This window comes from Heptranchias perlo, chromosome 22, assembly GCF_035084215.1.
Source record: "Heptranchias perlo isolate sHepPer1 chromosome 22, sHepPer1.hap1, whole genome shotgun sequence".
Taxonomy (NCBI): Eukaryota; Metazoa; Chordata; class Chondrichthyes; order Hexanchiformes; family Hexanchidae; genus Heptranchias; species Heptranchias perlo.
The window spans coordinates 30,091,742-30,113,316 of record NC_090346.1 but is presented as its reverse complement, the minus strand read 5'-3'; the positions used below and the strand labels follow the sequence as shown (position 1 = coordinate 30,113,316).

The window sequence follows — 21,575 nt, the reverse complement described above, 5'->3', positions numbered from 1 at the left end:
GAGTACTAAAGAAGAATCATTTAAAAGTAAGGTGGACTTTTCAATTGATAGATTTGTATGTCAAATAAAATTGCAATGCAGGTCTATATTAAAATTCTTATATTGAAAATCATTTTAAAAATTACACTTGGCCGCTTTTGAGATTACTTTATTCATTTAAAATGTTTTGTTATTTTGCCTTTAACAGAACACAAAAGTAACTGCTTTATTACACCAGATTAATGATTTTAATTTATTGATAATCAACTGTTCTATATTGAAACAATATTAAAGGTATTCTAACAGTGGTTTCACCTTGTGTGCTATATAATTTCCCCTTAATATCTGATTGGGGAAACAGCTAATCATTCACTTTAAAATGGTTACAGTACTGTATGTAATTTTTACATTGTGTTCAGGGGCTGATACAAGCAAGAACCAGAAGCGAGATAAGAAAGCCATGGCAGCAGGTGTGATCAAGAACATGTCAGATTTTAGACTAGTTCCTACTTTTCAGCTTCCTTTTCTAAATCTCAGTGTTCATCAGGACATGGATTTCCAGGAAACATCTGAGGAAGAGGAAGAGTTGGAAGATGACAGCGAAGAGAGAGAATCAGGATCCATCACCAAATGCACTGAAAGTGAAAACTGGAGTCCTGCACTCCAGTCATTCACTCCTGTAGCAAACAGCACTGAAACCACATTGCAGCTACTAAGGTTTACCGAGTTAATCAACAATGATATCCAGAAGTACTTCGGAAGAAAAAATAAAGATGATGATCCTGATGCTTGCAATATTTACGAAGACAGGTTTTCTTCTGGTAAATCAGGCAGAGAGCTGTACTATGCAGATCTAATACGAATTGCACAAGATGGAGACCAAGAAGAGGAGGAATCCCATGTACCTTTAACACCTCCCAGAGAAATAGACATTCAGGCATTGAAGTTAATCTGTGACAGAGAAAGCATTAAAAAACTAGGGCCCCTGGCAGAACTTTTCGAATATGGTTTACACAAGTACATGAAACAAACAATCTTGAACAGGAGAGATAGCAGGAGACAAAAACTGGATAGAAAATATGCCAATATTATCCCAATGCACAGACGAAGGCTTCCTTCATCCTTTTGGAGAGAGCCCATTTCTCCCACACCTGGCTGCATCCTTCATACCAGCACACCTGATTTCAGTGATCTTTTAGCCAACTGGACTTCAGAATCAAATGGACAAGAACTCCAATAAGTTACTAGAGAAATCTCAATTGAAATAAATAGACAATCACTGGAATCAGAATCTTATCAGGTTGTATAATGCAAATAGTGTTTCTCAATAAATCTGCTATGAACCTTTTGAGTACTGATTCTTTCTGCCATCCTTTTAAGAGCTTAAATATACACATATCTATCAAAATAGTTCCTAAAATAATTTTTGTTTTTGCTAATGTGCAAAATAATTGTAGATTTTGTTTGTAAGAATTTATCAAATGCATGATTTGAAAATACATACTTCTGGCATTACAGAAAATTTGTGGTGATCATTCAATTGAAATTTCTCTAAGATTAGCTTTGACTTGTTAGGTTTCAAATATCTTGCTTTGTATTTTGCATATTCAGATCCTGACCAAAATATAGAAATATAAGTATTAATATTACCCATGTTGCTGATGTAATTACATGTAGTATTACATTTAATGAAACACTATCATAATTGGGATATCTTTGGTCAATCTGTTTATATGTGTAGATATAGTTAATCATTTAATCAATTTATTTTGTGATTAGATCATATTTTTAATTGCTATCCATTTGTTCAGTATTATAGAACACTAATCATTTGATGGAGTATGTCACAGTGTATGTAGGAATAATGGAGAACAGAAAACACTGGAAACATTCAGCAGGTCAGGCAGCATCTGTTAAGGGAACACGTCGACATTTCGGATTCCTCAGAACTGGGTTCAATACCCGAAACATTTTTGTTTTAGATTTCCAGCATCTGCAGAATTTTGCTTTGGTACATTATCTATTCTTGTTAATTATTTTACTTTAAATTCACATTCTTATCTAAATATCAGATCAAACCCAAGACACTTTTTTTTTTGCTTTACTCAATTTTAGCAATGTAATTGTTGATTATAATAAATCAATGCTAATTATCAATATGAGTATGCAATTACCAATTTGAGTATTAGGTTTTTAAAAAAAGTTATGAACTTTTGACACTTTGGGACTTCAATATACTTTTTCTTTAATGACGACATGGTTGAATAATACATTTTATGAAGCATTTGATTTCTTTTTAAAAATAATCTTTTATCATCCCAATGCAACTTGAATTTCTGGTAAATGCAACGATGGGAAAGAAAATGCAATGATTGAAAACAATGGCTATTTGTCTGATACAGAGCATCAGTTTATTTAAATGGAAACCAACTTCTCAATCTTCAAATGCAATCCTTTTGTTTGTGAAACAGGAAAGACTTGATAAAGACACTGATTACTTGAACAATTACTTCTTGTTTTTACTATATTATTTATACATCTGGTCTGTCTGTCTCAAATGCTTAATAAACTCCAACCTGGAAGTGACAAAAGATTTTACAATGGAAGCATCAATGAGTCATTTTTATTTTAATCTAAACATACAACTGTTTAAATATATATTATTTATACAGAATAATGGTTCATCAGGGATTGATTACAGAAGTATATATGGCGGTTCAGGGCATGTAGGACACTCGAGCATCGATGAGGGATTACATTCATATCAGTAATCTATTTTGATAAAATGTTTGTATAAAATGCTGCTGTAATTATTTTAGTGATTTGAAATTTTTTACTGATTTATGTTCAGTTAAGTTCCTAGTCTGAACCGTGTTGCTTTGGAAAGACACCAAACAGAAGCCACTTTGTGGTGGGGAGGAATCTGATGGGTTGTCACCTTGTTGTTCTCATACATTACGCAACAATTGATCAAATCCAACATTGAAAGCAGCCTGGAAATAGACTACAGACTCCAATTTCTTGGCCATGGGAGGGGAAAATGGGTATGTCATCTGGGATGAAACAGAAAGTTGTTTTTGGAGCTATCAAATCACAATATATTCTGCAACTGACAGGATCACTTGCAAGATACTACTGTTCAACTCTTATCTGTCATTCCTTATTTAAGGATGAGCTATCTCAGACAAATGTAAGAATAAACTCTATAAGAGAACAAGCGTAGTTTTGGTTCTTCTGAGCTGAAGGAAATATGAGGTGGGCAGCAGATACTGTGAATGGAGTGTTAAGGCACTTTTATTTTCCATTTCAGGATCTGGCTGAGTGGTATTCAAATGTCCCATGAACACCATAAACCACTCTCCCCAATTTATCTTGCATTCTGCTGCCGTTCTTGTAGACCCGTTTCAAAATATAAACCAGCACATTGTACATGTCTGTGATTGTTGCAAGTGTGCATGTGTGAACTGGGTGTGTCCTAATGTAGCAATATCATGACACGATAACATGCAACATGTTTGGAAAAATGCGTAGAAATCAATACGTTCTAACACTACATACCCAAAACAAAAGAACAGAAACCAGAGGAAGTAATGATAAAACTGTACAGCGCTATAGTCAGACCCCACCTCAAATTCTGCATCCAGTTCTGATTGCCAAGAAACATGGGAGACTTTCAAGAACTAAAGGAAGTGCTGAGAAGAGCCATGAGGCTGATCCCCAGTGTCACGGGTCTGAGTTATGAGAAAACACTGGAGGAGAGTTTTCAGCCTGGAAAGGAGATGACTGAGAGGTGATCTTATAGAGGTATATATGATTATTAAGGGAATATAAAAAAGTTAACCTGGCATATTACTTTAAATTAAACTGCAGCAGTAGAATTAGGGGACACAGGTTCAAACTAGGACAGATATCAGAAAATTTTCATCACACAAACAGTGATCAACATGTGGAATATACTTCCAGATAGAGTGGAGGTAAACCCTGGAATCATTTAAGAAACAACTGGATGCTACAATGAGGTAGTTAAGATTTTTCTGGATGGATGAATCAAGATGGGTCAAATGGCATTCCTCATCTGTAATTATCTTGTAATCTGCATGCAGACAGAACCAGCACTGTGTGTTTACCAGGTAGATATAGGAGTGTAGTTTAACAGCAGCTCAGGCACCTACTATCAGAAGTCACAAGGTTAGATCCTTTGTGTTAGCAAGCACCACTGACTGCAGGATTACAACACGTGCCTTGATATAATGGAGTGATTTCATTCTATGTTTTATGTTCTTGGAGACTAGCTGAAAATTACCTCCATCTGCACTACTTTAACATCTATTATTTACTCTCCTTAGCACTGCCTAAAACACATGGCATGATCTGCCCCAGTTCCTATTTAAGCCTCACCTGTGCAAATAATCACCAATTAAAGAGTGTTTTTAATCCCTTAATTGCAAATGTTCAACTTCATGTCTTAGAAAATCTATACAGTTTGTTTGTGGATGCACTGATGTATCTTCCACATGATTTGTTACAATAATCTGTTGCACAATTTCTTTCAAGCTTCTAATTACAATAGATAATTTTCCAAAATGTGAACTGTTTCAGATGATCCCTTTGCCCAAATCTCAAGACATAGTTGGGCCCCCTTCGCATTACCAGGTCCAGATGGAGCACTGGGCACAATTGAAAAGGACATAAGAACATAAGAAATAGGAGCAGGAGTAGGCCAATCGGCCCTTCGAGCCTGCTCCGCCATTCAATAAGATCATGGCTGATCTGATCCTAACCTCAAATCTAAATTCATGTCCAATTTCCTGCCCGCTCCCCGTAACCCCTAATTCCCTTTACTTCTAGGAAACTGTCTATTTCTGCTTTAAATTTATTCAATGATGTAGCTTCCACAGCTTCCTGGGGCAGCAAATTCCACAGACCCACCACCCTCTGAGTGAAGAAGTTTCCCCTCATCTCAGTTTTGAAAGAGCAGCCCCTTATATTCTAAGATTATGCCCCCTAGTTCTAGTTTCACCCATCCTTGGGAACATCCTCACCGCATCCACCCATCCTGTGTTAACAACACAGGAGGCCCCATAATCTCACAAACAGGGTTTAAAAAAACTGTAGTAAAACAAATATTCAGTTTCACACATGATAACAATTTAAGTCACTGGGATCAAACAAGTTTTGTATTTCTTATTCATTAGCTTCAGGCAAGGCAAAATACTCTTGTAGTGTCATACATATGTTATATGTTAACATATTATCTGCTAACAGTCATACTTTCCTGTACAGAAAGAAAACACCAATGGGGAGAGAAAAAGTGAGGTTGCATTAGCCATCAGTTATATCTCAGGTTACCTTGCAGGTTGTCAATCAAAATCTACCAGACCTCCAAGAAGGCTCAGACTTTTCCCCAGGGTGGCGAGCTCTTAGACCTTCACTGCCAGAGTAATGGCTCTGTGATTGTCCCATTGACCTTTTCTCAATAGTTTACTGCCAATTTGAAAAGCATCCTAACAAAGAGTATTTTTCTGAATTCCTTTCTCGATTATGACCTTTGTTAGTTATAAAATTTACACTAAGGCAGAAATTTCAGTTGCATGGAAAGGTGTGTGTATGTGTGCGAGTGAGAGATCTAATGGAAGAATGATAAGGTTAGAATGTAGAATACAAGATGGTATGTTTAAAACCCAATGCATATTACAAACTCTATTGTGTCAGAGAGTACAAAGATATTTGCATCCAGTTTCTTAGCTGTACTCCTGGTGTACAAATAGTTATCCACAGGTGTCTGCTTCTGCCAAAAGGAAGGTCTTTACTTCTCACCCTTCTCTCTTCACTGGTTTGTTCCATTGCTGTTCCTGCATCACTTTAATATTATTTTGGTTCATAGCAATAAGCGAAATCAGACAGGGTTTTTCCCATATATCAAAAGATCAAATATATGTATTTGCAAGATGGGAGAGGGTGAGATCACACAAACACATTGGGCTCGATTTTCCGGTGAAGCAGCGGGTGCGTTGGGAGTGGGGGGGGCCCCGAAAATCGCAGAAATCCCGAGCGGGTTCGGAACCTGACTCCAACCCGCAGACTTCCGAGTTCCCCACTGACGCATCTGGGTGCGCGCCGCCTCCCAAATGTGGAAGGGATGATAGTTAAGAGACTTATGTAGATACTTGGAAGTACTTAATTTTGTCCACATTAAGGCAGGGGTCCGATTTTCAAACATCCTCAGCGTGTTTCCTGTGCTGTGGGAAACACTCCATGTTCTACCAGACGTGTTTCAGCCAGCAGCCAGTTGGACATTCAAATGCTTGTTTGACAGATGGGGAGAAAAGCTAAGATCTTGCTGCAGGGCACTCAGTTCTTTCACACAAACTTTGGGCTGCAAGATCTTTGTGTTTTCACTGAAAATTCTTACTTTCCACTCACAATTCTTCTGTTCACACATATTTAACAACTTTTCTGACCCCCTCAAACTCACACCATCAGGAAGGGGGTGCCAGGGCTGTATTCACCACTACATCCAAGGGTGAGCAACATCACCAGCCTCGCCAGGCACAGTGTGCACCTCCACAACATAGTGCTGCGCCACAGGCACCTGCACGAGAGCACAAAGGGCAACAACAGACAGAGCGACGTCGCAGGAGGCATTACCCTTGCCACAGGGTCCACAGACCGAGGCTCAGCTTCCTGGACCTCTGAGGAGCAGCGCATATGGAGGCTCAGAGTGAGTTGCCAGATAGTCGCAGGCATCTGCAGCCTCCTTCATGCCGAGCTGCTCCCAGCTGGGCCGAACGGCATTTCCTTACCTGTCGCTGTCAAAGTCACCACTGCCCTCAACTTCTTCGTCTCTGGATAATTCCAGGGTGCCTCCGCGGATATCACCGGGGTCTCGCAGTCATCTGCACACAAGTGCATAAGGCAGGTCACCGATGGCTTGTTTAGCAGAGCCTCGCAGTACGTCAACTTCCCCACGGAGGACCTCAGCCAGATGGAGAGGGCAGTGGGATTCCACTCTGTGGCTGGCTTCCCACAGGTGCAGGGTGTAATCGATTGCACCCATATAGCAATACGAGCACCTCCACACAAGCCAAGCCTATTCATCAACAGAAAGGGGTATCACTCCATCGACACTCAGTTCGTTTGTGACCACCGCAAAAGATTCCTTCACGTCTGCACCAGATTCCCCGGCAACTACCACGATTCCTTCTTCCTGAGGGAATCCAACATCCTGCCCCTCTTCCACGCACCGAACACCCTTAAGGGCTGGGTCCACGGGGACAAGGGATAGCCCCTGCACACGTGGCTCATGACACCTCGAAGGAACCCCATCACTGAGCAACAGCTTTGCTATAACAACAGCCACATCGCCACCAGGTCTACAATTGAGCATGCTATAGGGCTGCTCAAGATGCGATTTAGGTGCCTTGATCGTTCTGGGAGAGTGCTTCAATACGCACCAGAGTGGGACGCATTATAGTAGTGTGTTGTGCCCTGCGCAACATGGCACAACAGAGAGGGGTGCCGCTTGAGAAGGCCCCATCCACACCTGCCACCCACATTGAGGAGGAGGAAGAGGAGAAGTAAGAGGAAGAACCCATGGACAGAGCAGAGGCTCACCTGGCTGCTCGTGAGGCCAGGGAGTTACTGAAATGTGAACAGTTCTAACATCAGAAAGTGTGAAGCGTCCAGTCGTCACACCACCTGGAAAGTGCAGCGCCCACACTAGGACGCCCACCCCTCCCTGCACAAAACAGTCCTGCAACTACACATACACCCGCTGTAAAGTGACCCAATGGGTGGCATCAATGGTGAACCACATGAAAGGGCCCTATCACAAAAGCCAGTCAAGAATGGGCAGGACATGGAAGTGGTGGTGACAATCATAACATTTAATGTCACTTTAACAAAAAGCAAATATAAATGAAAAAGATGACAGTCTGTCAAACACTCTTGTGCAGATCCTTCGTGCTCACAAAACCGTCACAAAGCCTTTCTCTTACGACTACTTTTACGTAGAGCATCCCGAGGCTGCAGCAGAGGTAGTGGCAGGTTGCTCATGTTCATGCCCTGACTGTTTAGATGCTTTGGGCCTATGCCCTCTGGGTTTTGGAGCCCCTGAGGGCCTCTCCAGAGACTGCACCACCTGCACCTGTTCAGGGGCAGTCTCGGCCACCTGGATAGCAGGCAGCATTATGGGTACTGGTTGAGAGGGGGGCAACGGGTGAGATGTGGGAGCACTTTGAGTGGCATCCCCACTTCCATGTCCCCTTTTGCCATCATCCCTCCCCTGGGCCAGGTCCACATCACTCCTACCATCCTGCTGGAGAACAGTGTGTTGGACATGTGTGATGTGTTGGAAGGCCACTTCTAAAGTATCTGTCAGCCTGTTTAAGGCGGCAGTATGTTGTTGACCCTGAGTCCGAACAGCCATTGTCAGGGCCTGAATTGGATCTGGCGCCTCCTGCTTCACGTCTGTGAGGACCACTACTTGTGACCCACCTCCAGTCCTCGCCATCTCGCGTGCATTTTGCGCTCTCTTCTCTTAGAAGGGGACAAAGGACAGACTTGTGAGTGAGTGATGGCGAAGTGGCCAACCGATGAATGCAGCGCTTTAGGTGAGGTTGACTGTGAAAGAGATACATCAGAGGTTGAGTATGAGACAGAGCCATCACACTGGATGAGGATTGGGGTGAGTGGTCGTGGTGGGGTGACTAATGGGGAGGTGAGGAAGTGCTGAGAAAGCACAGGTAAGTTGAGGATGAACCTTAAGTGGGTGTGAGGAGTGATATGATGGAGTAGTCTTGGCAGTGCAGAATGAGTTGGGGGGGTGGGGGGGGAGGGGGGCGGTGATGTGCAACACAGAATGTAGGAGAATGAGTAAGTGTACTCACTTTGGCTGACCTAGTTAGGTCATTGAAGCGCTTCCTGCACTGGATCCAGGTGCGAGATATGTTGCTGCTGCTGGTGACTTCCTCTGCCACCTCGAGCCAGGCCTTCTTGGCTGCAGAGGCAGGCCACTTCCTCCTGTCTGCCGGTTAAAACACATCCCTCCTCCTCCTCACCCCGTCGAGTAGCACCTGGAGTGAGGCAGTCTTGCCCCTGTGCTGCTCCACTGTGGTCTGTGGGTGTTTGCTCCAGCAAAAGCCTTTGGAGCAATGGCCCTTTAAATAGAGCTCCTCCAGGTGACAGCATGTGATGCAGGTGCCCAGTCTGCCCACTGCGCAGCTTTCTGAAGGCAAACCCGGAAGCCATGTTAAGTGGCACCAATTCAATTGCGATCATATGGGAAACGGACATTTTTTATTGGTTGGGTTACCCACACACCCACTCACCCGCCCCCGCTGCCATCCCACCTCCATTCTATTATCGGGACCATTGTCACATCTTTCATTTTTTTTCATTATTACACTGTTCTTATGGTTAATAACTAACTGAATACAATAAAGCAGATTATTAAATTAAAAACACAAGAGGATATCTAGCCTCTCTAGTTGCTCCTTTTACAGCATATGTACAATGTACCCCATCATGAATTCTACCCAACGCATTTAATTTCTTGATGGAAGCACCAGAAGGTATATTGAGTTAAACTCCAGAATATCTTACATCCTGCTGTGAAATCTACTAGCAACTGCCCCTCAAAATAATTTCCATTTATCATTACCACCTTCTTCCTATCAAGCCAATATTCAATGTGGATAACTTGACTAAATTAATTACAATGAGCCATAATTTGCTTTAAATGCCTCAGATATGGAACTTTATCAATTGCTTTTGAAAAATACAAGGAAATCATATCCACGGAAGAGGCTTAGTTCACTAATATAATAATATAATCTTCCAACCGACATCCACAACTCTTCTGATGCCCTCCACCACTTTAACAGTTTCCAGTTCCCCGGTCCTGTCTCCTTTTCACCATGGACGTCCAGTCCCTCTACACCTTCATTCCCCACCAGGACGGCCTGCGGGCCCTCCGCTTCTTCCTTGAACGGAGGCCCAATCAGTCCCCATCCACCACCACCCTCCTCCGCCTGGCTGAACTTGTTTTGTTCTTAAGTTGAACAACTTCTCCTTTGACTCCATTCACTTCCTCCAAATAAAAGATGTCACTATGGGAACCCGTATGGGTCCCAGCTATGCCTACCTTTTTGTGGGATACATGGAACGTTCCTTGTTCCAGTCCTACTCAGGTCCCTTCCCTCACCTCACCTCTTTTTCCTGTACATGGATGACTATATCGGTGCCATTTCCTGCTCTCACCCCAAATTGGAAAATTTCATCGACTTTGCTTCCAATTTCCACCCTTACCTCGCCTTCACACGGTCCATCTCCGACTCTTCCCTTCCCTTTCTCGACTTCTCTATCTCCATTTCTGGGGATAGGCTGTCAACCAATATCTATTATAAGCCCACTGACTCCCACAGCTACCTTGATTACGCTTCCTCCCGCCGCACTTCCTGTAAGGACTTTATTCCCTTCTCCCAGTTTCTCTGTCTCCGTCGCGTCTGTTCTGACGATACCACCTTCCGCACCAGTGCTTCCGATATTGTCTTCTTTTTTCCTCAACCTAGGATTCCCCTCCACTGTAGTTGGCAGGGCCCTCGACCGTGTCTGTTCTATTTCCCGCACTTCTGCCCTCACCCTTTCCCTTCCCTTCCCTCCCAGAACCACGATAGGGTCCCCCTTGTCCTCACCTTCCACCCCACCAGCCTCCACATTCAAAGTATCATCCTCTACCATTTCCGCCACCTCCAGCGCGATCCCACCACCAAACACATCTTCCCTTCCCCTTTCAGCATTCCGAAGAGACCACTCCCTCCGCAACAGCCTAGTCTACTCTTCCATTGCCCCCAACACCAGCTCTCCTCCCCACGGCACCTTCCCGTGCGAGCGCAGGAGATGCAACATCTGCCCCTTCACCTCCTCCCTACCTGCTGTCCAGGACCCAAAACACTCCTTCCAGGTGAAATGGCAGTTTACTTGTACTTCTTTCAATTTAGAATAATTTAGCAGTATTTTGCTTTTGATTTAGTTCACTAATAGTTACCTCCTCAAAGTATACTGGTAGCTGTGTGAGACACTAACTATTTTGATTATTCCCTACAATCTCTATGCTCTTTAGATCCTATAAAATGCTCTTGATTATTTTCCCCCAAACCAATGTTAGTCTAACTAATGCAATTCCTGAATGCATCTCACTCATTTACTGAATAATCAGAATTCTACTTATTATCTGTATCTTTTGGGTACAGCCTTGCATTTAATAAAGTACTCAAAAATATTAACCAGAGGTTCAACTATTTCCTCAGGAAAGACTGGAGAAACTGGTCCTTGTTAGCCTTGAATGAAGGTGTCAGGGAGGAGGTCTTATAGAAGTATACAAAACATTAATTGGCATAGATAAGGTAAATATGGAGCACTACTACTTCAAGAATACTAGATCAAGACAACACAGGTCAAAATTGATTCAATGGAAATTTAGAACAGATATCCTATAAAAATGTTCACACAAAGAACACGGAGAGTGGTTTTCTGAATAGAATAGTGGAGTTGAAAAGCTTGGATTCATTCAAGAACAGTGAGATGACATGATAAGGGAAATATAAATTTTCTTTTATGCTGGAAGAGATAAGATGACCCAAATAGTCTCCCTGATCTGTCTCTATCCTATGATCTTCTATTTCTTTCCAATGAATATTTTAATGTTTAAATAATTTCCCAATTATCAAATTTCAATGCACATTAACACAGCTATCTTATAATTTTCAGAGGAAAGTATGAAAATCACCACAATCTTTAAACATTAAAATGATAACCCATAAGAATCCTGAAACATGGGCATTGTGCTGAGCTTGTGCAAATTGGCAAAGTATCCAACTGTGCATGTGTAATGCCAATTTTCATAATGACACAGCATCTCAGCTGGCATAACATTTTAATTTTCCCTATTAAATCTGAATCAGCCCAATTTGGAAATGATATGGAATAATCTATTTTAGAAATTGTTGAGTTGTATGAATGCTATCAGTTGGATCCAGATTTGAATTTAAAAAGATCCAGTGCTCCATAAGTCATACTAATGTAAACACCTAGTATTCTAATTTTTGTAGTCTCCTAAAGGAGACTAAGCTCATTTTTAACATGAATAATTTACCTCCTACGAGATCTGTATGGTTTTCCATAAATATGGTAATTGTAATAGACTTTACACGTGGAAACTGAATGCTACACACCGAAATTTAATCATCATTAAACACCCAGCCTGAAAGGTAAACACCATTGATCATCATACAAGTCTCTACTTGATCTACAATTGATGCTGTGCAGCAAATCACTACACGTAGTTTAGGACTATTTAGTAATTTCATTCAGCGAAGATAGTTACCAGGTCTATTGAAAATATCCAAATTACCTCAGTCTTTCTGGCACATTCATGGTCCTTTTTAATAAAACATAAGCAAAACTATTTTAACAGTCTATTCTCCGTATTGTTCAATGAATTGACACAAGGCTATTTGATTTATTAGTTCACGTGGCTTTAACTTATATTTTTCTTTCTAATTATTGAAACAGTTTGGGTAAGTAAGTTACCTCTGTTAATTGCCAGTGAACCCTGATTCACTTTACACATAAATCAGGCATTTTCCACTGCGTAAAAATTAACTGCGTAAAATAGTTTTTGGCACAAAGTCTCATGCCTTATTGATAACTAAAGTGCACTACTCACTCAAAATAAGCAAATCAGTCACTAAACTTTGTAACAGCAGCATGTTTATAGAAACAGCAGAAATTACTTATTTGACACCAGTGCTATTTGGTCACCCATTCATGATCAAGTACTGCACGTCACCCTCTTCTTTGAAGTTTCTCTGTTGTGCTCTGCAGACTAATTTTGCTCCTTTATATTGTTTCCTTTTTTAAAAATCACGCAGAGCCATTTTTTCTGTCAGACAGCGGCTTATCCCTTCCATTTTTAAACTTTGGTGTCTTCAACAGATTTTTTTTCCACTGCAACCACCTAAAAGTACACAAGTAAATATACTTTACTATTTATAACAGTATAATTGTAAATAAATACTGTTTGACCATTAGTAGTTAAATGTTACTTTTTTTTTGCACCATTGTACATAATCGCAATATGAATCATAAGAACATAAGAAATAGGAGCAGGAGTAGGCCATCCGGCCCCTCGAACCTGCTCCGCCATTCAACAAGATCATGGCTGATCTTCTACCTGAACGCCATTTTCCTGCACCATTCCCATATCCCTTCATGCCTTTAATATCTAGAAATCTATCGATCTCTGTTTTGAATGTACTCAATGACTGAGCCTCCACAGCCCTCTGGGGTAGAGAATTACAAAGATTCACCACCCTCTGAGTGAAGAAATTTCTGTGACCCTTGGTTCTAGACTCCCCAGCCAGGGGAAACATCCTCCTTGCATCTACCCTGTCGAGCCCTGTAAGAATTTTGTATGTTTCAATTAGATCACCTCTCATTCTTATCTTCTAAATTCTAGAGAATACAGGCCTAGTCTACTCAATCTTTCCTCATACGACAATTCCGCCATCCCAGGAATCAATCTGGTGAACCTTCGTTGCACTCCCTCCACGGCAAGTATATCTTTTCTTAGGTAAGGAGACCAAAATTGTGCACAATACTCCAGGTGCAGTATTACCAAGGCCCTGTATGTAAGACATCTTTAATCCTGTACTCAAATCCTCTTGTAATAAAGGCCAACATACCATTTGACTTCCTAATTGCTTGCTGCACCTGCATGTTAGCTTTCAGTGACTCATGTACAAGGACATCCAGGTCCCTTTAAACATCAACATTTCCCAATCTCTTACCATTTAAAAAATACTCTGCATTTCTGTTTTTCCTACCAAAGTGAATAACTTCACATTTTTCCACATTATATTCCATCTGCCATGTTCTTGCCCAGTCAATTAACCTGTCTATATCCCCTTGAAACATAGAAAATAGGAGCAAGAGTAGGCCATTCGGCCCTCCGGGCCTGCTCTGCCATTCAAAATGATCATGGCTGATCGTCTAACTCAGTACCATTTTCCGTTTTTTCCCCATCTCCCTTGACCCCTTTAGCATTAAGAGATATATCTATCTCCTTCTTGAATATATTTAATGACTTGGCCTCCACTGCCTTCTGTGGTAGAGAATTCCACAGGTTCACCACCCTCTGAGTGAAGAAATTTCTCCCCAACTCGATTCTAAATGGCATACCCCGAATCCTGAGACTGTGACCCCTGGTTCTGGACTCCCCATCCATCAGGAACATCCTCCCTGCATCTGGCCTGTCTAGTCCTGTTAGAATTTTATATGTTTCGATGAGATCACCTCTCATTCTTCTAAACTCTAGTAAATATAGGCCTAGTCAACCCAATCTCTCCTCATACGTCAGTCCTGCCATCCCAGGAATCAGTCTGGTAAACCTTCGTTGTACTCCCTCCATGGCAAGGACATCCTTCCTCAGATAAGGAGACCAAAACTGCACACAATACTCCAGATGTGGTCTCACCAAGGCCCTGTATAACTGCAGTAAGACATCTCTGTTCATGTACTCAAATCCTCTTGCAATGAAGGCCAACATATCATTCGCCTTCCTAACTGCTTGCTGTACCTGAATGCTCGCTTTCGGCGACTGGTGTATAAGGACACCCAGGTCTCGTTGCACCTCCCCTTTTCCCAATCTATCACCATTCAGATAATAATCTGTCTTTCTGCTTTTACAACCAAAGTGGATAATCTCATATTTATCCACGTTCTACTGCATCTGCCATGTTCTTGCCCACTATCCCAACTTGTCTAAATCACATTGGAGCCTCTATGCATCCTCCTCACAGCTCACATTCCACCCCAGCTGTGTGTTGTTTGCAAACTTGGAAATGTTACATTTAGTTCCCTCATCCAAATCATTGATATATATTGTGAATAGCTGGGGCCCAAGCACTGATCCCTGCGGTACCCCACTAATCACTGCCTGCCACCCGGAAAAAGACCCGTTTATTCCTACTCTGTTTCCTGTCTGTCAACCAATTCTCAATCCATGCCAGTATATTCCCCCCATCCCATTTTTAATTTTGCATACTAACCTCTTGTGTGGGACCTAATCAAAAGTCTTCTGAAAATCCAAATACATCACATCCATTGGTTCTCCCCTATCTATTCTACTAGTTACATCCTCAAAAAACTCCAGTAGATTTGTTAAGCATGATTTCCCTTACATAAACCCATGCTGACTTTGTCCAATCCCGTTAGTGCCTTCCAAGTGTTCTGTTATCACATCTTTTATAATGGACTCTAGCATTTTCCCCACTACTGATGTTAGGCTAACTGATCTGTAATTCCCTATTTTTTCTCTCCCTCCTTTTTTGAATAGTGGGGTTACATTTGCCATCCTCCAATCTGTAGGAAGTGTTCCAGAGTCTATAGAATTTTGGAAGATGATCACCAATGCATCCACCATTTCCAGGGCCACTTCCTTTAGTACTCTGGGATGTAGATTATCAGGCCCTGGGGATTTGTCAGCCTTTAGCCCCATTAATTTCCCTAGCACTATTTTTTTTACTAATTCTGGTTTCCTTCAGTTGGTCCCTCTCACTAGACCCTTGGTTCCTAAACATTTCTGGCAGGTTATTTGTGTCCTCCTTTGTAAGACAGAACCAAAGTATGTGTTTAATTGTTCTGCCATTTCTTTGTTCCCCATTATAATTTCCCCCATTTCTGACTGTAAGGGACCTACATTTGTCTTCACTAATCTTTTTCTCTTGACATATTTATAGAAGCTTTTACAGTCAGTTTTTATGTTCCCTGCAAGTTTACTCTCATACTCTATTTTTCTCCTCTTAATCAATCTCTTTGTCCTCCTTTGCTTAATTCTGAACTGCTCCCAATCCTCAGGCTTGCTGCTTTTTCTGGCAATTTTATATGCCTCCTCTTTGGATCTAATACAATCCCTGATTTCTTTTGTAAGCCACGGTTGAGCCACCTTTCCTGTTTTATTTTTGTGCCAGACAGGAATGAATAATTGTTGTAATTCCTGCACACGTTCTTTAAATATTAGCCATTGCCTATCCACCGTCATCCCTTTTGGTAAAGTTCCCCAATTTTTCATAGCCAACTCACACCTCATACTTTTGTAATTTCCTTTACTTAGATTCAGGATCCTAGTTTTGGATTCAACGACTTCACTCTCCATCTTAATGAGGAATTCTATCACGTTATGGTCGCTCTTCCTTAAGGGACCCCGCACAACAAGATTGTTAATTAATCCTTTCTCATTGCACAATTCCCAGTCTAGGATCGCCTGTTCTCTAGTTGGCTCCTTAACGTATTGGTCCAGAAAACCATCACGTACACACTGCAGGAATTCCTCCCCCACAGTATTATTGCTAATTTGGTTTGACCAATCTATATGTATATTAAAGTCACCCATGATTATAGTTGTACCCTTCTTGCATGTGTCTCTAATTTCCTGTTTAATGCCCTCCCCTACATCTCCACTACTGTTTGGGGGCCTATCGACAACCTCCACCTACGTTTTCTGCCCCTTGGTGTTTCTTAGCTCCACCCATACAGATTCCACATCGTAATTTTCCGAGCCAATATCCTTCCTCACTATTGCATTGATTTCCTTCTTTACTAACAACGCTACCCCACTTCCTTTCCTTTTTTGCCTGTCCTTCCTAAATATTGAACACCCCTGGATGTTCAGTTCCCATCCTTGGTCATCCTGCAGCCATGTCTCTGTAATCACAACTATATCATAACCGTTAACATCTATCTGTGCTGTTAATTTATCTAGCTTATTGCGAATGCTCCGCGCATTTAGACACAATGCCTTTAGACTTGTCTTTTTAAGATTGCTAGTCATCTTAGTTTTATTTTGCACTACGGCCCTATTTATTTTTCACCCTTGTTTTCTCTGCCTTCCACTTTTGCTTCTTCCCTTTCTGACTTTTGTTTCTATCCTTCTTTCCCCCTCCTCTGTCTCCCTGCTCAGGTTCCCATCCCCCTGCCACTCTAGTTTAAACCTTCCCCAACAGTACTAGCAAACACCCCCGCGAGGACATCGGTCCCGGCCCTGCTCGGGTGTAACCCGTCCCGCCTATACAGGTCCCACCTTCCCCAGAACCGGTCCCAATGTCCCAGGAATCTAAATCCCTCCTTCCTACACCATCCCTGCAGCCACGCATTTATCTGGTGTATTCTCCTGTTCCTATACTCACTAGCACGTGGCACTGGTAGTAATCCTGAGATCACTACCTTTGAGGTCCTGCTTTTTAATTTATCTCCTAACTCCTTAAATTCACCTTGCAGGACCTCATCCCTTTTTTTTAAACCTACGTCGTTGGTACCGATATGGACCACGACTACTGGCTGTTCACCCTCCCCCTCCAGAATGCCCTGCAGCCGCTCCATGACATTCTTGACCCTAGCACCAGGGAGGCAACATACCATCCTGGAGTCATGTTTGCGGCCGCAGAAACGCCTATCTGTTCCCCTTACAATTGAATCCCCTATCAATATAGCCCTGCCACTCTTACTCCTGCCCTCCTGTGCAGCAGAGCCACCCGTGGTGCCACGAACTTGGCTCTTACTGCTTTCCCCTGATAAGCCATCTCCCCCAACAGTATCCAAAGTGGAATATCTATTTGAGAGGGAGATGGCCCCAGGGGACTCCTGCTCTACCTGCCTAGTCCTTTTACTCTGCCTGGCAGTCACCCATTTCCTTTCTGCCTGCGTAATCTTTACCTGCGGTGTGACCACCTCACTGAACATGCTATCCACGATAATCTCAGCATCGCGGATGCTCCACAGTGAATCCACCCGCAGCTCCAGCTCCGAAATGAGGTTAGCCAGTAGCTGCAGCTGGACACACCTCCTGCATACATGGTCGCCAGGGACACCTGTAGTATCCATGACTTCCCACATAGTGCAGGAGGAGCATATCACGGGTGCGAGCTCTGCTGCCATGACTTGCCTTAGATTTACACTGCGTTCACCTCTCGGACTCTCTTCCCGCTCTCTGGACTCTCCTTTTACACTGCGCTCACCTCTCGGACTCTCCTTTTACACTGCGCTCACCTCTCGGACTCTCCTCCTGCTCTCGGACTCTTTGCATCCTCCTCACAAGTCACATTTCCACCTAGTTTTGTGTCATCAGGAAACTTGGAAGTATTACATTTGCTCCCCTCATCCAATTCATTGATCTAGATTGTGAATAGCTGGGGCCCCAAGCACCGATCCCTGCGGTACCCCACTAGTCATAGTCTGTCAACCTGAAAAAAAATCATTTATTCCTACTCTCTGTTTTCTGCCTGTTAACCAATTCTCAATCCATGCCAGTGTTTAAACCCCCAATTCCATGTGCTCTAACTTTGTTCACCAACCTCCTGTGTAGGACCTTATCGAAAGCCTTCTGAAAATCCAAATACACCACATCCATTGGTTCCCCCTTATCTATTCTACTAGTTACATCCTCAAGAACTCCAATAGGTTTGTCAAACATGACTTCCCTTTCATAAATCCATGTTGACTCTGCCAAATCCTATTATTATTTTCTAAGTGTCCTGTTATCACATCCTTTATAATAGATTCTAGCATTTTCCCTACTACTGATGTCAGGCTAACAGGTCTGTAGTTCCCTGCTTTCTCTCTCCCTCCTTTCTTAAATAGTGGGCGTTACATTTGCTACCCTCCAATCTGCAGGAACCATTCCTGAATCTCTAGAATTCTATAGATTACAATGAATAAAATGTCATCACTCAAATAGTTGTAGCAATAGGAAAGCAACATGCTGTAAAACGAAAATAGCTTTTTAACTTGCTTATTGCTTCAGCAGCCTCAAGAGAAGCTTCAACGAAACTAAAACTATTCAGTTTACAACACTGCACAACAAAAAAAATCTCATTGCTTTCAGTTTCTTATTTCACTTGGGAATAATCGTTCAAAAATGTTTTGAAGTGTAGTCACATTTCACTTGCCTTTAATAAATAAGTACTTTTAGCTCCTTGAAGCCTGTTACAGTACAGGTTTTCTCCAAACGCTTTTGTCTACTCCCAGCTATTTACCCAGGACTTGCTAATCCCTCAGCATTTTGAACTTCTTTGAGAAAAATACCCTGGATAGTTCAGCCATTTAGGATTTAACCTATTTGTCTGTTAAACCACATACATGATCACTTACCAGCAATTAAAACAATTCCTATGTCTGGCTGGCATTTACTTGAGTCTGCAAATAAATGTCCTCCAAAGGACCAAGAAGTTGATTAGCACCGAGAACCAAGCTTCTGCATTGTAGCTAATGTACAGATCAAAACACTTGTTTGCATTTTGCAGACAATTGTGCTCCAGGTCCCTATTTTGAAGTTTAGTAAGGAAAAATCAGCTATCTTAAATCTAGTCATTACTAAGTCACATTTACCCTGCATATCTATGGTCATATAAAAAAAACAGAAGTCTCCCAAATCATCACAAGAACACTCTTCATGAAGTCTATGCTCTGCTGGCATCCCATCTTCCGTAAACTTGAGCTCATCTAAAACTCTGTTGCCCGTATCTTAACTCGCAACGTCCTATTTACCCATCAGCCCTGTGCTTGCCAACCTATATTGGATCCCAGTCCAGCAATGCCTCGAATGTAAAATTCTCATTCTTGTGTTTGAATCCTTTCATGGCCTCGCCCCTCCCTATCTCTGTAGCCTCCTCCAGCCCTACAACCGAGAAAACTCTATTCCTCCAATTCTGGCCTCTCGTACATCCCCGATTTATTTCGCTCCACCATTGGTGGCCGTGCCTTCAACTGTCTAGGCCGTAAGCTCTGGAATTCCCTCCTTAAACTTCTCTACCTCTCTCTCCTCCTTTAAGGTGCTCCTTAAAACCCACCTTTTTGACCAAACTTTTGGTCACCGTCCTAATATCTCCTTAAGAAGCTCAGTGTCAAATTTTGTCCGATAATGCTCCTGTGAAGCATCTTGGGACGTTAAAGGTGCAATAAAAATGCAAGTTGTTGTTGTTGGTGGTTCAATTTCTTAATGGCTTTCTTTCATTCTCATCATCCCCTTCAGCCTAGTTCTCTGCAGTTCACTTTACCATTTTTTTTTTAATAGTACTAATCCTCTAGCTACTTTATTTATCATGATTCTCCCTCAGATATATCATCAATCTTTCCTTTTTAATCTGAAAAAGATATTGGCTAAGGTAACCTCCATCATTGGGCCCAATGATCTGAGCTTTTGGAGGAATGGCAGCTTATTCCACATCAATTGGATGTAAACAGCAATGAGTGTATTCTGGACCTCAAACATTTTTTTAAAAAATTCGTTCATGCGATGTGGGCATCGCTGGCAAGGTCAGCATTTATTGCCCATCCTCAATTGCCCTTAAGGTGGTGGTGGTGAGCCTCCTTCTTGAACCACTGCAGTCCTTGTGGTGAAGGTTCTCCCACAGTGATGTCAGGTAGGGAGTTCCAGGATTTTGACCCAGCGACGATGAAGGAACGGCGATATATTTCCAAGTCGGGATGGTGTGTGACTTGGAGGGGAACGTGCAGGTGGGTGTTGTTCCCATGTGCCTGCTGCCCTTGTCCTTCTCGGTGGTAGAGGTCGCGGGTTTGGGAGGTGCTGTCGAAGAAGCCTTGGCGAGTTGCTGCAGTGCATCCTGTGGATGGTACACACTGCAACCACTGTGCGCCGGTGGTTGAGGGAGCGAATGTTTAGGGTGGTGAATGGGGTTCCAATCAAGGGGGCTGCTTTGTCCTGGATGGTGTCGAGCTTCTTGAGCGTTGTTGGAGCTGCACTCATCCAGGCAAGTGGAGAGTATTCCATCACACTCCTGACTTGTGCCTTGTAGATGGTGGAAAAGCTTTGGGGAGTCAGGAGGGGAGTCAGAAAGGGAGTCACTCGTTGCAGAATACCCAACCTCTGACCTGCTCTTGTAGCCACAGTATTTATGTGGCTGGTCCAGTTAAATTTCTGGTCAATGGTGACCCCCCAGGATGTTGATGGTGGGGGATTCGGCAATGGTAATGCCGTTGAATGTCAAGAGGAGGTGGTTTTAGATTCTCTCTTGTTGGAGATGGTCATTGCCTGGCACTTGTGTGGCGCGAATGTTACTTGCCACTTATCAGCCCAAGCCTGTATGTTGTCCAGGTCTTGCTGCATGCGGGCAGCTGCATGCGGGCACAGACTGCTTCATTATCAATAGAAGCAATCATCCAAATTAAAGTGGAAAACATGTTGCATTGTCTCCTGGGTGTTTAGCTTGAGATTCCTCCAAGGAACTTTTATTGAACAGCTACTAAGTTTTCCACTATTTACAGAATTCATAGTTGAAAAAGAACAAACCTCCACCAAATGAGTCATGGTTATGATTTCGATGGTAGCCATGATGTGGAGATGCCGGTGATGGACTGGGGTTGACAATTGTAAACAATTTTACAACACCAAGTTATAGTCCAGCAATTTTATTTTAAATTCACAAGTTTTCGGAGGCTACCTCCTTCCTCCTTTCCACATCGTTCACCTGAGGAAGGAAGTAGCCTCCGAAAGCTTGTGAATTTAAAATAAAATTGCTGGA

General features: G+C 42.4%; 2 protein-coding genes across 2 annotated transcripts in view; one reads left to right on the top strand and one right to left on the bottom strand.

Annotated features, from left to right (window-relative positions):
* Positions 1-358: 358 nt before the first annotated feature.
* percc1 (proline and glutamate rich with coiled coil 1) lies at positions 359-1,219 on the top strand. Its single transcript, XM_068003055.1, has one exon. The coding sequence runs from the start codon at positions 359-361 to the stop codon at positions 1,217-1,219; it is 861 nt and encodes a 286-aa protein (XP_067859156.1).
* Positions 1,220-12,781: 11,562 nt separating this feature from the next.
* The window catches only part of LOC137340912 (coiled-coil domain-containing protein 154-like), a 30,110-nt gene continuing 21,316 nt past the window's right edge, over positions 12,782-21,575 (bottom strand). The window contains exon 3 of the mRNA XM_068003717.1: positions 12,782-12,997. Within this exon, the coding sequence (XP_067859818.1) occupies positions 12,904-12,997 (94 nt within the window). The 3' untranslated portion in view covers positions 12,782-12,903. The remainder of the gene's footprint in view (positions 12,998-21,575) is intronic.

Excerpts from the sequence above, each read along its gene's own strand:
- percc1 (XM_068003055.1), top strand. The coding sequence starts at position 359 with ATGGTTACAGTACTGTATGTAATTTTTACATTGTGTTCAGGGGCTGAT.